Source organism: Esox lucius, chromosome 21 (genome assembly GCF_011004845.1).
Source record: "Esox lucius isolate fEsoLuc1 chromosome 21, fEsoLuc1.pri, whole genome shotgun sequence".
In the NCBI taxonomy this organism is placed as follows: domain Eukaryota; kingdom Metazoa; phylum Chordata; class Actinopteri; order Esociformes; family Esocidae; genus Esox; species Esox lucius.
The window spans coordinates 4,943,908-4,959,876 of record NC_047589.1 but is presented as its reverse complement, the minus strand read 5'-3'; the positions used below and the strand labels follow the sequence as shown (position 1 = coordinate 4,959,876).

Here is a 15,969-nt window from a genome sequence, read left to right as displayed (position 1 = left end):
GATCCCACGGGACCTACACGAGTACAGGCCGTGCCCGTATCAGCTCCAGTGTGTCCAAGGTGGCTGTGATACCTGTGCTGACCAACAACGTTCTCCCTCACAGGATTGTGTTGTAAAGGACAAGAGTACCATCACACCCACCGTCTATCTCTAATTTTAATATGCATATATAGGTAACCACAAGTGTACCTCTTACGTCATTAGGATGTGAGATGAATTAGCTCGCTTTACTATTTGTATTATTAGTAACTGTTTTCTTATTTTTACATGGGTAGTGTTCTTATTCTTTACAGACTTGTTGTTATGACATGTAAATGTAGTGCTTTAATGTCATAGGGGGGAATTGTGAGAAAGCATGTCTTTTTCCTGATATACTTTTGTTAGAGGACACAACACAGAGTACTGCTTTGCCAAATATGTGCCATTTTCTTTCCTTGCTTGGAAACTGCACAAAGGTCAATGGTTGGACATGTGGTGTTCATTACCCCACACATCCCCCATACATTTTGTCCATACATTCCTGTATGGGTCCAAGGAACATAGGGAGGGTGGAACATACATTGCTCTTATATGATTGGAAGACAGCCAATGTGCTATAGGTTTGTCTAGTATATATATATGCTGTTAGCATATATATTTGGAGAAGCACAGAGACATCTGGAAAGACCACGAAGAGAGAGATCGGAAGAAGGCAGAACATCTAAGAAAGACATGTACTATATTTTGTGAATAAACAACAAGGAACGCTTCTCCCCCTGACTTGGGTCCTTATTGTTCTACAAAAGAGCCATAAGCCAACAAATATGTATAATATGTTAAAACAAACAATATTAAAAATAAAAGAGATCTGTGCGTGAGAACCAGCATATGTGGTGTAAGTATGGCAATTGCCACTCTGGTGTTTCTTTGAAGATTACAGACAAACTTAGCAAAATATAATGCATACTCAATATTGCACACTATTTTATCCAATGTATTTGTTGTCTATACTGAACCTCCTTCAAATAGCCAACAGGTGTCGCCAAAGAGGAATAGAGAGCAGTGACGTAATTTAGATGTCCGGCTATACCATTACAAGCCTGAATGGTTTAAATTCATAATAATTAGTCACATACACCTTTTGCTATAATTTTCAACAGAACACAAAAATAAATAACACAAATGTGGTGGTGCGATAAAAAGGCATGCAACCCAATCATTTGTTTTATTGGGCACACACATTCTCATTCTCACACACATCCAGTCTCCAACTGCGCACAAACAAAACATTCTTTGCTCACTTGCTCACACAAAAACATTCATTCAAGGTCGACCAATCATACTTCTGTTTAACAGTTTAGAGATTTTTAGTTCCCAAACCTAACATTTTTAGGTATCCTCAACTTAGTGTATCTTTGGATAGGGTTCCTCACCTAGTGTTTTTGGTTATCATCAACATAGCGTATCTTTGGATAGGGTTCCTCACCTAGCGTTTTTGGGTATCCTCAACATAGCGTATCTTTGGATAGGGTTCCTCACCTAGCGTTTTTGGGTATCCTCAACATAGCGTATCTTTGGATAGGGTTCCTCACCTAGCATTTTTGGGTATCCTCAACTTAGTGTGTCTTTGGATAATCTAATTTGAATTAGTTAATTTAGTTTGTATTTTAGGACCATCCTTGGTTTGGCACATAGGGATTTGCCTGCGAGGGGACTCTTAACCATTGAGCTTCTTTGGCAGTTCAGCTGCATTCAGAGACATTCAGAGACAGTAACTGGGCTGCGTTCAAGGGCCCCGTTTAACACCCACGGACCAGGTGGTTCTACCTGGGGCATTTGCCTGACGCTGATACAGGAGAGGGTGTGTTCACGCCACACTATTCATCAAAGCACAAAAATGAGAATGTATCTAATGGCAGTACCAGCAAAAAATATCAAATCTTGCCGCAAGAGAATCTGCAACAGAATCTTCACACATTCATTTAAGCAATGCCCCTTTTAGTCTCTATAGAAGGAACAGCTGATCTTAGAACAGAGTCATGGAAAAATACATAAATAGGGAATAAGATTTATGTTAGACCCCAATATACTGTATCTTTGTTAGACATTATGGTAATGTCTGAGCTAACAACATTGATAGAAATCATATGTTATAGCACTTAAACCAAAAACAGACTATATTTATTCAGTTTTCAGCATATTATATAATTATTGTCTTGATGATTAGTGGGTTTACAGAATTGAATGTTAGGTGAACATTTGAGGAGAAATATCACCAGATTGTAATGGACTCTCAGTTTTGATGATCTACATGAATAATGGTTGATGAGAAGACCAGAATCTTATTTGCATAGTGATGATGCTCTGTATAGACAGCACATGATTCAGTGATCTGGGAGTGTTTATAACCCTGTGAGTTTAACACTTCATGACTGAGATCTGTCCTTCATGACAACTGAACCCACAACAACCATGACATTTGTAACCATCTTTATCTGGACACTTGCTTTCTGCTTCAAGGGTAAGATTTTTTTACATGTATTGTTATAATTCAATCTACACAAAGGAAACATTTTCAGGACAATGTTTTTCTGTATTTTATTTTCTAATATTGATATATTTATTTCATTTTACAGAATCCAGAGGTCAGGTCATTGTGACTCTGACTCCTATAGTTGAAGCTGTTCTCCCGGGAAAGACAGTCTCTCTGAAATGTAGAACCAGCAGTAATGTGGATGGTAATTGTACCAATGGACAGTCGTGGGGCCATCAGTGTCTATCCTGGTACCAACAGAAACCAGGACAAAACCCCAAACTCATGATCCTCCAAGGAAACACACTCCATTCTGGGACCCCATCTTGATTCAGTGGGAGTGGGCCTGGGAGATCATATTTTCTCCATCATCATTATCATCATTGTAGTCATTATTATATACAAATATTGTAATTCTTAGTTATTTTAATCAATTAAATATATAACAGTAAGTTGCTAGCTGGGGATGATGTGGTCATAAGAGGGCCAGATTGGACATATAGCCATGACACCAGGATTTACACCCCTACTCTTAGGATAAATGCTGCAAAATCTTTAGAGAATCAAGACACCTATGACAAAGTGAGCGCCCAAGCAGGCCAATATCTTCTTCAGTGCTTTTGTGTTTTGATCTTCATTTCACCATCCAGGGACCAACCAGGACCGACTCTGTTTAGCTTCATATACAAAACATCATTGGGATGCAGGGTCCTATGTTGTTGTCATCATCATCATGGTTGTGACTTGTTACATTTGTCATGTTATGAAAGTGCATCAACCAAGTCACTGAAAGTATTGAAACACACATTATCAGTGTACATGAGTGAAGGTGATCATCTAGCATTTAATGAACTGTTATCATGAACAGGTTACTAGTCACAGTTGATGAGGCAGGACACAAGCGCAGAGAGAACAGGGACATTTAATATAATAATTTGAACTATAACCAAAGGAAACAAGACTAAAAGACTGAAAAAGAAAGTGTACACCAAACAAAGACAGACCAGACACACTGGGAATGGAGGAACTTACATAGGAACAGTGGTTATGGAAACAGGTGAGGGTGATTAACAACAGAACAGGTGTCTGTGATCCAAACCAGGGAGAGAGGGCACTGGATATCACTGGCACGACAAGCCTACTATGCCAGGATGTGACATTATGCTGGTCTGAACACAATACACATGTACAGTATATACACTGTCTAATATGAAGGATAATACACATTACTGTAATGTATTACTTAGTGGCGTATCTGGTATGTCTCCATCCCTAAATCCACCACAGAGGTTAAAAGCAGTCCCTCACATCTGGACCCATTGAGGAGATTTCAGAAGTTGAACATTCACAACTGTTGGACTGGTGGCTGTGGGAGTGAAACTAAGATTTACATAGACAGGGTTGGGTGGTTCTACATGTCCCAGAATAGAGCAGCACTGTCACCAGATGTTCACCCTGTTCCCAGGAGGTTGGAGGTAGAGAAAACTGTCACTATCTTTAAGTTGTGATATGAGTTATAAAATACATATAGCTAAATGCAGGTGTGATCATCACACTTTTGAGAGACCAAGATATTGAATAATTGTTCTTATTGTTCTACTTTAATTCTATTCAGTCTTATCTTTTATTCAAGCATATCAAAAACATTCAGAAATTGATGAATGCAAAGAGTACATGTCAACATGTGGCCAGACATCTGCTGTTAATCTGTGAAAATGTTTGTATCTTCCAGGTAAGGACATAAACAATAAGCTAAGACATATGAACTTGGATTTATTATTATTTATTTGTCATTCAATATTTGCAGATAAAGTACATTTGAATTCAATGAAACAACATACATTTTCTACTAAGGGAAATCTTTATTTTCATCTATTCATCAATGCATAAATTGTGACCATTTTATATATATTGTTTTAGTATGAACAATTTATTGATGAGAATGAGGTTCCACATGAGAACATGAATAGTAAGACATTTAACTATTCAAATAAACCACATCTGGCTTTATTATTCAATATTTGCAAAAAATATATATAATTCAATTCAACAAAAGACAACAACTTATATTTCCTACAAAGGGAAATCTTTATTTTCATCAAAGCATAAAATCAAATGTGTGTTATAATAGTACAAGCAGACCATATCATATCTATCAAATGTCCATCTACAGAGAGGATGGACACATGAACTCATGCAAAGCTCACTGTTAGTCTACATGAAAGTGATCAATAAGACAAAACATCTGATGTCAAAACAGAGTAAAAGCCAAAGAACCAGCTGCCTCTCTTCACAGGGTTATGTGACAGACAGGTCCTAACCAGAACAGTCATCCCTCCTCAGGGTCTTGATGACTGGAGTCTGGGAGCTCTTCTGGGCTTCACAGGTCACCTCTCCCACCTTGTTCCACTCCTGGGCAGTGAGAGTCAGGGTGCTGCTCCAGCTGTACAGACCATCCTTCTCCAGGACCCCGGAACTGGACTTCTGATTCTTGTTGTTCCCGTCCACTTTCCAACTCAAGGTCCAGTCTGAGGGGAAGCCCTTGCTTGCCAGACACATCAGTGTGGCTGTTGTTGTACTGGACAGCTCCTCACTTGAGGGGGGCAGGATTGTCAGGGTGGGAGCAGTGTTACCTGGGGGGAAAAAACACAAACTTCATCAACTAACAGCTAAAATACAGCTCCGGAAAAAATTAAGGGACCACTACACCTTTTTCTTTCTTTTCGAAAAAAGTCGAAAAGGAAGGTTTTGAGTGAGGAATAGAAGTGTTAAAATTAAAAGGCCACTGCAAACTGAAAGCTTCTGTTCCTCACGCAAGACTTTCCTTTTCAACTTTTTTGTAAAGGAAAGAAAAAGGTGTAGAGGTTTTTCGGAGCTGTATTTATTAAAGCAATACACATTTATTCAAGATTATAATTGGTGAATGGTAAGAGCATATGTCATGAAATGATTACTATACAAAGCAGATATATGAAACATGCAAGTATACAATTATTTATTTTACTCCCTAACTATTGAGTCCCTTTCACAAATGAACTATAACTTCAATTACCAACAGATTACGTTTTTAAGGCTTCAATAATACAAATCAGACCCAAATATACTAACAAATTATCATTTTCAAACATTGTATTGATTATTATTTGATAGAAATGCTAAATTCAAAGCAAAATACAAAAAAAGATCTCCAATTCTATGATTACAGCTTACAGCTCATGGAAATAAAAAATCAAGTATCTCAAAATATTAGAATAAAAAATGTACACTACAGAAATGCCGACCTGAGTATAGCTCAAATCAGCTAATTCACTCAAAACACCTGCAAAGGTTTTTTAATTTAGACACTCAATACTTGGTCAGGGCTCCTTTTGCACTGATTACTGCATCAATGCGGCGGTGCCTCCTCTGGTCACTCGTGTGGAGTCTAGTCGTGCTCTGGAGTGGAAACTCTGGAGATCTTTCCCAGAGAAGTACGACTGTAATCTGTGGGTTCCTTCTCCAGTGTGAGTTGTATTTCGGGGACCAGCCGATATCCGACTATGAGAAGGAGACCGTGATAATCACCCTTCTCACTGGGCGCACCCTACGGCACCTTGGGACAGTGGTTCCGGAGATTTGAGGGTGTTTCCCGGTTCATGGCCCAGTTTTGTTCCGTATTCGATCATCCCGCAGAGGGCAGGGATGGGGGCGAGCAGCTTCTGCATCTGAGGCAGAGTAACAGCACGGCCTCGGGAATATGCCCTCGCGTTTCTGATGTAGGCGGTGTCCAGCAGATGGAACGAACTGGCTCTTCATACAGCGAAAGCATTAATCTGGACACCTTCATCGCATGAGTGATCCCTTTTGATGGGCAGCTCCGGGACCGGGACTGCCTGGTGTGTTCCCATATCATGCCCCCTCTGGTGGAACCGGAGCCTATGGAGCTGGGAATCACCAGACCTGGCAGAGGAGAGAGAACACCGGTGTATTCAGGGGCTGTGCCTGTTCTGCAGGGAGAAAGGGCATGGAGAAGGGGGGCTCCTTGGCCCAGACACAGAGCAGGAAAGGGGACAGTACCCAAACTGAGCTACTCGGCACCATACTTGCCTTGCATTTAAGCGACATAGCCAGCCTGTTCTTATACCCACTTTGTCTGTCCGATGGTTCTTTCTCTCACCCAGCAACAGCCCTATTTTACTCCAGAGCCACAGGGAGCTTCATAGACCAGTCTCATGTTACTGCCGTTTGAGGTCCTCAATTCCCATTCAAGCACTGGATGGTCGTCCTGTGGGATCTGGTTCCATAACCCACGTGACCCGCCCTGTCACTCTTACCATCAACGGCTGCCGTCGAGAGAGACTGTCATCCTGGGCCTTCTGTGGCTTCAAAAGCACGACCCCACCATCAACTGGAGTAAGCGGAAGGTTCTGGGATGGTCAACGAGGTGCCAGAATGCCTGCCTGGCCGTCATGTGTGGAGCTACGTTGGTGGAAAGCCCAGTGGGCGCCCTCCCATTGAACATCCCACCTGAGTACGCGGACCTGAGCAGGGTGTTCTCCAGCAAAAAGGCCAGGTGTCTTCCTCTCCAAACCTCCTTGGACTGTGCCATTGACTTCCTCCTAGAGACCGCGCCGCCCATGAACAAGATACATCCACACTCCTTGGCCGAGAACAAAGTGTGGAGACGCTGGAGCAGGGGTACATTTGTCACTACTCTTCCTCTGCTTCAGCCAGCATCTATTTTGTGAAGAAGAAGGACGGGGGGCTAAGGCCTAGAGAGGACTGAACTCAATTACTGTGAAGTACCGCTATTCCATGTCCCTCGTTCAGTTGGCCATGGAACAGTTAAGGGGTGCGCACGTCTTCACTAATATCGATCTCTGGAGCACATACAATCTCATGCGTATCTGGGATGGAGACGAGTGGAAAACGGCATTCAGCACTATGAATACCTGGTGATATTGTACAGGCTAGCCAATGCGCTGGCGGTGCTCCAGGCTTTTCTCAATGAAGTGTTCCAGAAAAGTAATTACTAGAATCATATGGCTGACTTTAGCTAATATGTAGGCATTCTAACAAAGAAATTGGTACACTGTGTTCTTATGGCGATCACAGCCTGCATGAGGACTGTTACGCACACCTCCCGAAGGAGAGAGTGCAACACCCTGCTACACGTAAAGCACTCTAGGACTTGACAGAATGGGTATGGGGTCGTGGGTGCGAGTATGGACGACAGAGGCAGGATTACCGTTCACAGGACTATTTAATTAACGTAACGGTAATTCAGGAAAAAGGGGCTGGACAGAACCAAAGCAAAGAACATAAAAGTAAACCCAAACCCTCTAACCCTACCTTACCTGCCAAACAGAGATCTAACCTAACTAGCACCACTTGCGCCGGTGCTCTAACCAAACTACAGGGGGTGGTCTGCCCAGGTCTTACCTAGTGGTTTTAGACAGATTAAAGCTACGGGAGGTGTATGCCCCAGGGCCTCTTGCACAATGGCTTTCCCCTTCCCCCTGGAAACAAATGAAAAAGATTTTAATACAAACAATTGCCACAACACACAATGCACTTAAAGAGTCGAACACAAAAACTTGCCACAACACACAATGTACTTAATCATTAATCACAAACGTTCTTTCTACCTCACAGACTCAAAGCAACTGCAGGTGTGACTCTCCCGTGAGATACCAGAACTGTGGCTTATATGCAGGCTAAACCAGCTGTAACCACTGACGAGCTGGCGTAGGGGCTCTCCAATCAGCCCAAAACCGACCAATCAGCTGCAACCGGCGATCAGGAAGCCAATTAGCCTGCAACCACCACATAGAACACCAAGGGACAAAAACACATACGTAGATTTGCACCAAAACTGACCACCATTACGTGCGTCTTTAAATGGAGAATCCAACTCTTCCTTTGTTTGTAGGTCTAAAGTCCTTTTTGCCCACTCAGAAACGACACTTCTAGTATGCCATAACGCCTGAAAACATGACCTCTATGATGTAAGAATAATGGGTTAGGGTTATGATGCGCGTGAAAGCCACTGGCCAATAATAGCGATTACCAATGTAGTTTTTGTTCCATTTATGCAAGATAGCTCTTTGTTTTCAACCCAAAACATTTCAGAGCATATATTTGACCGTCACCAACGTGCTGAGGAATGGATATTTGTCCAGGAAAGGTTGTTATCTGACAACGACAATGACCATTCAGCTCAGACAGGTGACTGTATGAAGACCCATCCGGATTACAAGTATGTCGCTATTTATGATTTATAGCACCATATTATGTTGTTTATATTGTAAATATGATATAAAACATTTCTTCTGTTAACATAATATGGGGATGTTCTCTGGCATTTGGAAAAAATTTGAGTATCTTATTGATTTTAAAAGTAAAAGTAAATACAAACTGCGCTACCGGTCCTATGCTGCCAGCTGGTGGCCGTTGGGTGTCATTACATCAAAACAGAATGAAGTGTCTCTGTCAAAGTAATGAAATACGATTTGATATCAAAGGCACACATATTTTTTTAATTGTATTATTAATTCTCTCATTAGTTACACCCTAAAACAATGAAATATGACAGTAATGACATTGTGGTAACAGCAAATTCCATTGAAACTAAACATTATTGATTCAAAAAAAGATTATTAAACCATATCGCAGAAATGTTCTCTGTAGAACATTGTTTTTGCCTGTCCAACATTAATTCTATAACAGGTATCATGAAGTATTATATTTCTGTGTAATCATTACCCACTCAGCTACAATAAAAACATATAAAAACAGACTTCTGGGACACCATTTAGAAAATGTATGTGTAGGACCCAAAATGTCCAAGTAGTAAAATCTGTCAGAAAATCCCTTAGTACTGAAGGGGGCCAGGAGGGTTAATGTGACTTAATGACAAACTAGTATCACATCATCATCATCACTTTCTTCCGCTTATCCGGGGCCGGGTCGCGGGGGCAGCAGTCTAAGCAGGGATGCCCAGACTTCCCTCTCCCCAGACACTTCCTCCAGCTCTTCCGGGGGGACACCGAGGCGTTCCCAGGCCAGCCGGGAGACATAGTCCCTCCAGCGTGTCCTAGGTCTTCCCCGGGGTCTCCTCCCGGTGGGACGGGACCGGAACACCTTCCCAGGAAGGCGTTCCGGAGGCATCCGAAACAGATGCCCAAGCCACCTCAGCTGACCCCTCTCGATGTGGAGGAGCAGCGGCTCTACTCCGAGCTCCTCCCGGGTGACCGAGCTTCTCACCCTATCTCTAAGGGATCGCCCAGCCACCCTGCGGAGAAAGCTCATTTCGGCCGCCTGTATCCGGGATCTTGTCCTTTCGGTCATGACCCAAAGCTCATGACCATAGGTGAGAGTAGGAACGTAGATTGACTGGTAAATCGAGAGCTTCGCCTTGCGGCTCAGCTCTTTCTTCACCACGACAGACCGATACATCAACCGCATTACTGCAGAAGCTGCACCGATCCGTCTGTCAATCTCCCGTTCCATCCTTCCCTCACTCGTGAACAGGACCCCTAGATACTTAAACTCCTCCACTTGAGGCAGGCACTCTCCAGCAACCTGAAGTGGGCAAGCCACCCTTTTCCGACTGAGGACCATGGCCTCGGATTTGGAGGTACTGATTTTCATCCCCACCGCTTCACACTCGGCTGCAAACCGTCCAAGTGCATGCTGAAGGTCCTGGCTTGAAGGGGCCAACACGACACATCATCTGCAAAGAGCAGAGACGAAATCGTGTGGTCCCCAAACCTGACACCCTCCGGCCCCTGGCTGCGCCTAGAAATTCTGTCCATAAAAATGACGAACAGAACCGGTGACAAAGGGCAGCCCTGCCGGAGTCCAACATGCACAGGGAACAAGTCTGACTTACTGCCGGCAATGCGGACCAAGCTCCTGCTTCGGTCGTACAGGGACCTGACAGCCCTTAGCAAGGGACCCAGGACCCCATATTCCCGAAGCACCCTCCACAGGATGCCACGAGGGACACAGTCGAATGCCTTCTCCAAATCCACAAAACACATGTGGATTGGTTGGGCAAACTCCCATGAACCTTCCATCACCCTGTAGAGGGTATAGAGCTGGTCCAGTGTTCCACGGCCTGGACGAAAACCACACTGTTCCTCCTGAATCCGAGGTTCTACTATCGGCCGTATTCTCCTCTCCAGAACCCTGGCATAGACTTTCCCGGGGAGGCTGAGAAGTGTGATCCCCCTATAGTTGGAACACACCCTCCGGTCCCCCTTCTTAAAAAGAGGGACCACCACCCCGGTCTGCCATCCCAGAGGCACTTTCCCCGACTGCCACGCGATGTTGCACAGGCGTGTCAACCAAGACAGCCCCACAACATCCAGAGACTTGAGGTACTCAGGGCGGATCTCATCCACCCCCGGTGCCTTGCCACCGAGGAGTTTCTTAACCACCTCTGTGACTTCAGCCCGGGTGATGGACGAGTCCACCTCTGAGCCCTCATCCTCTGCTTCCTCAATGGAAGACGTGACGGCGGGATTGAGGAGATCCTCGAAGTACTCCTTCCACCGCCCGACGACATCCCCAGTTGAGGTCAACAGCTGCCCACCTCTACTGTAAACAGCGTTGGTAGGGCACTGTTTCCCTCTCCTGAGGCGCCGGATGGTTTGCCAGAATCTCTTCGAGGCCAGCCGATAGTCCTTCTCCATGGCCTCACCGAACTCCTCCCAGGCCCGAGTTTTTGCCTCCACAACCACCCGGGCTGCAGTCCGCTTGGCCTGTCGGTACCCGTCAGCTGCCTCAGGAGTCCCACAAGCCAACCAGGCCTGATAGGACTCCTTCTTCAGCTTGACGGCATCCCTTACTTCTGGTGTCCACCACCGGGTTCGGGGATTGCCGCCTCGACAGGCACCGGAGACCTTACGGCCACAGCTCTGAGCGGCCGCTTCGACAATGGCGGTGGAGAACATGGTCTACTCGGACTCAATATCTCCAACCTCCCTCGGGATCCAGTCGAAGCTCTGCCGGAGGTGGGAGTTAAAGATCTCTCTGACAGGAGACTCGGCCAGACGTTCCAGTACGCTTGGGCCTGCCGAGTCTGTCCAGCTTCCTCCCCCGCCATCGGATCCAACTCACAACCAGGTGGTGATCAGTTGACAGCTCCGCCCCTCTCTTCACCCGAGTGTCCAAGACATACGGCCGCATGTCAGATGAAACGACAACAAAGTCGATCATCGACCTGCGGCCTAGGGTGTCCTGGTGCCACGTGCACTGATGGACACCCTTATGCTTGAACATGGTGTTCGTTATGGACAAACTGTGACTAGCACAGAAGTCCAAGAACTGAACACCACTCGGGTTCAGATCAGGGGGGCCATTCCTCCCAATCACGCCCCTCCAGGTGTCACTGTCGTTGCCCACGTGGGCGTTGAAGTCCCCCAGTAGAACGATAGAGTCCCCAGTCGGAGCACTTTCCAGCACCCCTCCCAGAGACTCCAAGAAGGTCGGGTACTCTGCACTACGGTTCGGCCCGTAGGCACAAACAACAGTGAGAGACCTATCCCCGACCCGTAGGCGCAGGGAAACGACCCTCTCGTTCACCGGGGTAAACTCCAACACATGGCGGCAGAGCTGGGGAGCTATAAGCAAACCCACACCAGCCCGCCGCCTCTCACCTTGGGCAACTCCAGAGTGGTGAAGAGTCCATCCTCTCTCAAGGAGTGTGGTTCCAGAGCCCAAGCCGTGCGTAGAGGTGATCCCGACTACTTCTAGTCGGAACCTCTCAACCTCACGCACAATCTCAGGCTCCTTCCCCGCCAGCGAGGTGACGTTCCACGTCCCTAGAGCTAGTTTCCGTGTCCAGGGATCGGGTTGTCTAGGCCCCCGCCTTCGACTGCCGCCCGATCCTCTCTGCACCGGCCCCTTATGGTCCCTCCTGTGGGTGGTGAGCCCACGGGAGGGCGGCCCCATGTCGCTCGTTCGGGCTGGGCCCGGCCGGGCCCCATGGGGAAAGGCCCGGCCACCAGGCGCTCGTGAACGAGCCCCAACCCCGGGCCTGGCACCAGGGTGGGGCCCCGGCTGCGCCATGCCGGGCGACGTCACAGAACACAAGTTAGTTTTCATCATTAAGGGGTTTTTTGAACCGCTCTTAGTCTGACCCGTCGCCTAGGACCTGTTTGCCTTGGGAGACCCTACCAGGGGCATATAGCCCCAGACAACATAGCTCCTAGGGTCACTCGGGTACTCAAACCCCTCCACCACGTTAAGGTAGCAGTTCAAGGAGGGGGTATGCAAAGTGTAAATGCGAATACAATTTTTAACGCAAACCCTCTGGTCTTTGTTCGTGACAGAAATTGTTGTGTTTCCACACAGAGGCAGAGAGGAGGTGACATGCAACAATGTTTATTATGGGATAGGCAGTCTCGTAGTTGGCAGGCAGGCAGGCAAAGTTCAGACAATGGGTTAGATTATTGGGGTATAGAGGAATAGGCTGGTTTGAGGTCGGGGTCAGGCAAAGGTCGTAATGGGTGATCCAAAAGGCAGAAGTACCGGAGGGCAGAGTCAGGGACAGAAGGGGATCAGTACTGGGAAGGCAGAGCAGAAAACAGGTAACAGGTAACATGGGAAAACAAACGCTGGAAATACATGAAAAGACAAAACGATCTGGCAGCAGGCCAACAGAAAACACAGACATAAACAGACAAGGGTAACGGAACATAGACGCCCCCTGGTGGGGGGTGGAGACAATAATGAGACAAGTGAAACAAATCAGGGTGTGACAATGGTGGAAAAATCTGTCTGCCTGTCTTTGAAAAAACATAATTAATCCCTGAGTGCCTGATGTGGAACGCCCTCTCAAATTTGCTTGGGCTGTAGTTAAAGAACAGGGCTATTCATCTCAAGCACTTCTGGTTTTCATCCTTTTGCTTAGGATTGGGAATAAGTGACACCACTCCAACCTGAGGACAGGAGTATCCCATCTCTGAAAGTGACTGGGTTTGACCACTTTGTATTGGTTTAACTGGATTTTGGGCTGTTTTATAGATACTACAATTGCATTAGAATTATCAAAGATAGCAGTTCTCCAGGAATTTTTGATTTTGCCAGAGCTGAGATGCATACAGAGAAGCTGAGCAAAAAGCATGAAAGAACGTTTACTTACAAAGAACTTACTTTGGTTCATAACCAAAGTTGTGGGGATTGGATAGCTAACCTAAGGAAAGACCAAATGATTGGTCCTGAAAAATTGTCCGCCAATACGCTAGGTATGGCACCATAGGGTAGGGTAATTATTGCATGACCTTTTGGTCCTGTATTTCAGACCCTAGATAAACCTCTATAACACATTAAAATTCCAATAATATCTTATGACAAGACATATAGGGTGAATGTTAAACAGTAATTGAGTACATATAAGTTAATTGCTTTACTATTTAATGAAGGAGTAAACATGGAATTAAAATGTGTCAGTTATTTCACTATTAATATTACTGGTCTCCATGGATACATCCAAAGGGTGACCCTTTATCCATCTGGGAGGGATTTAGCAATTTTGTTGTCCATAAGATCCTGAGTTGGATCAAACATGGTGGCCACTGATCTCGGATCAGTGTGATAAAATATAAAATACTGACTGTACCTGAAAAAATATTATAAGAAGAAACTATCCTGATAATAACTATAAAAATGAGTCATTCACATTTGCTTTAATTTGCAGTAATCAGACAAATTATTTGAACTCATCTGGTTTGAGCTAAACATAGCCTACTGAACTTGCAATATTGTTTCAACTACCTATTTTCCACAGTCCCAAGAATACTATTTTAATGGAGAAATGAAATCCGATAAATTAATGTTACAAGACTAGATGCTTAGGACTGGATTTGGAAAGATATTACTCACTATTGCAATGTATAGTATTTACCTGGGCTTAATGTTAATAAACATAGCAGTGTATAGTATTTACCTGTGCTTAATGTTAATAAACATAGCAATGTATAGTATTTACCTGGGCTTAATGTTAATAAACATAGCAGTGGATAGTATTTACCAGGGCTTAATGTAAATAAACATAGCAGTGGATAATATTTACCTGGGCTTAATGTTAATAAACATAGCAGTGTATAGTATTTACCTGGGTTTAATGTTAATAAACATAGCAATGTATAGTATTTACCTGGGCTTAATGTTAATAAACATAGCAGTGGATAGTATTTACCAGGGCTTAATGTAAATAAACATAGCAGTGGATATCATTTACCTGGGCTTAATGTTAATAAACATAGCAGTGGATAGTATTTACCAGGGCTTAATGTTAATAAACATAGCAGTGGATAATATTTACCAGGGCTTAATGTAAATAAATATAGCAGTGGATAATATTTACCAGGGCTTAATGTTCTCTCACTGTGGGTCTGTCTTTCTTTCTCTCTACCTTCTATTTGGCTCAAGGTGTTAGAAATCGGCGGTTTCGTATAGTGGTCAAATAATGTAGAACCCGTATCAAATCGAGGGAGAAGTTCGCTCACGTTTATTGGAAAATTGCAGCACAGATGTCATTCGGTGAACGTTCCATTACCTTCTCACTGTAATGTTGGTTACCAGCTAGCCTATACATTAAGGGCGTTTTTAACTCAGACCATGTCTTTAAAGTCAACCCCCCATGCCATATGACCATCGTAAACATTCCTACAGAGTGATAAACAGAGAGGTTTCTGTTAGAGAGATAATCTAAACAGAGAGGTTTCTGTTGTTCTCATTATCTAGGCACATGCACTTTGAATGAAACATACATTCATATGGTAATTGTTAATGCTCAGATTCCACAAAGGTCATCAGGCCATGCATCTTTTGTCATGCTTAGATTAATTATTTGTTTATGTCAAGTACTGTATTAGAATGTGAGCAGTATTGCCTTGTTTAATGTTATTTTCAAATGTTGAAAATAGATTACTTTACAGATATTCATGTACTACGAAATCTTTTCTATGTAAGACGAAACTAATTGATCAGTATATTTACTGAATAATGGTGAATGGAGAAAATACCAGAATCTTATTTGCATAGTGATGATGCTCTGTATAGACAGCACATGATTCAGTGATCTGGGAGTGTTTATAACCCTGTGAGTTTAACACTTCATGACTGAGAGCTGTCCTTCATGACAACTGAACCCACAACAACCATGACTTTTATAACCATCTTCATCTGGACACTTGTCCTCTTCATCAAAGGTAATATTTATTAAATGCAATGTTGAAAAATTATTTAATCTACAGAAAGGAATGATATATGGTAATGCTATTATGTATATTATGTACAATGTGTTACTGTGTTTTATTCCATTAATAAGGGTGTCCTTATTTTATTTTCCAGAATCCAGAGGACAGTTCATTCTGACTCAGTCACCTGCAGTTCAATCTGTTATAACAGGAAAATCAGTTACTATGAACTGTAAAGTCAGCAGTAATGTGTATAACAATGATTAT

At 44.0% G+C, this 15,969-nt stretch overlaps 1 gene segment (V, D, J or C); it reads right to left on the bottom strand.

Moving 5' to 3' along the window:
• Positions 1 to 4,602: 4,602 nt before the first annotated feature.
• LOC105010039 overlaps positions 4,603 to 15,969 on the bottom strand; it is a 57,515-nt gene continuing 46,148 nt past the window's right edge. Inside the window, 1 exon segment of the V gene segment in view lies at positions 4,603 to 5,145. Coding sequence covers positions 4,829 to 5,145 — 317 coding nt within the window.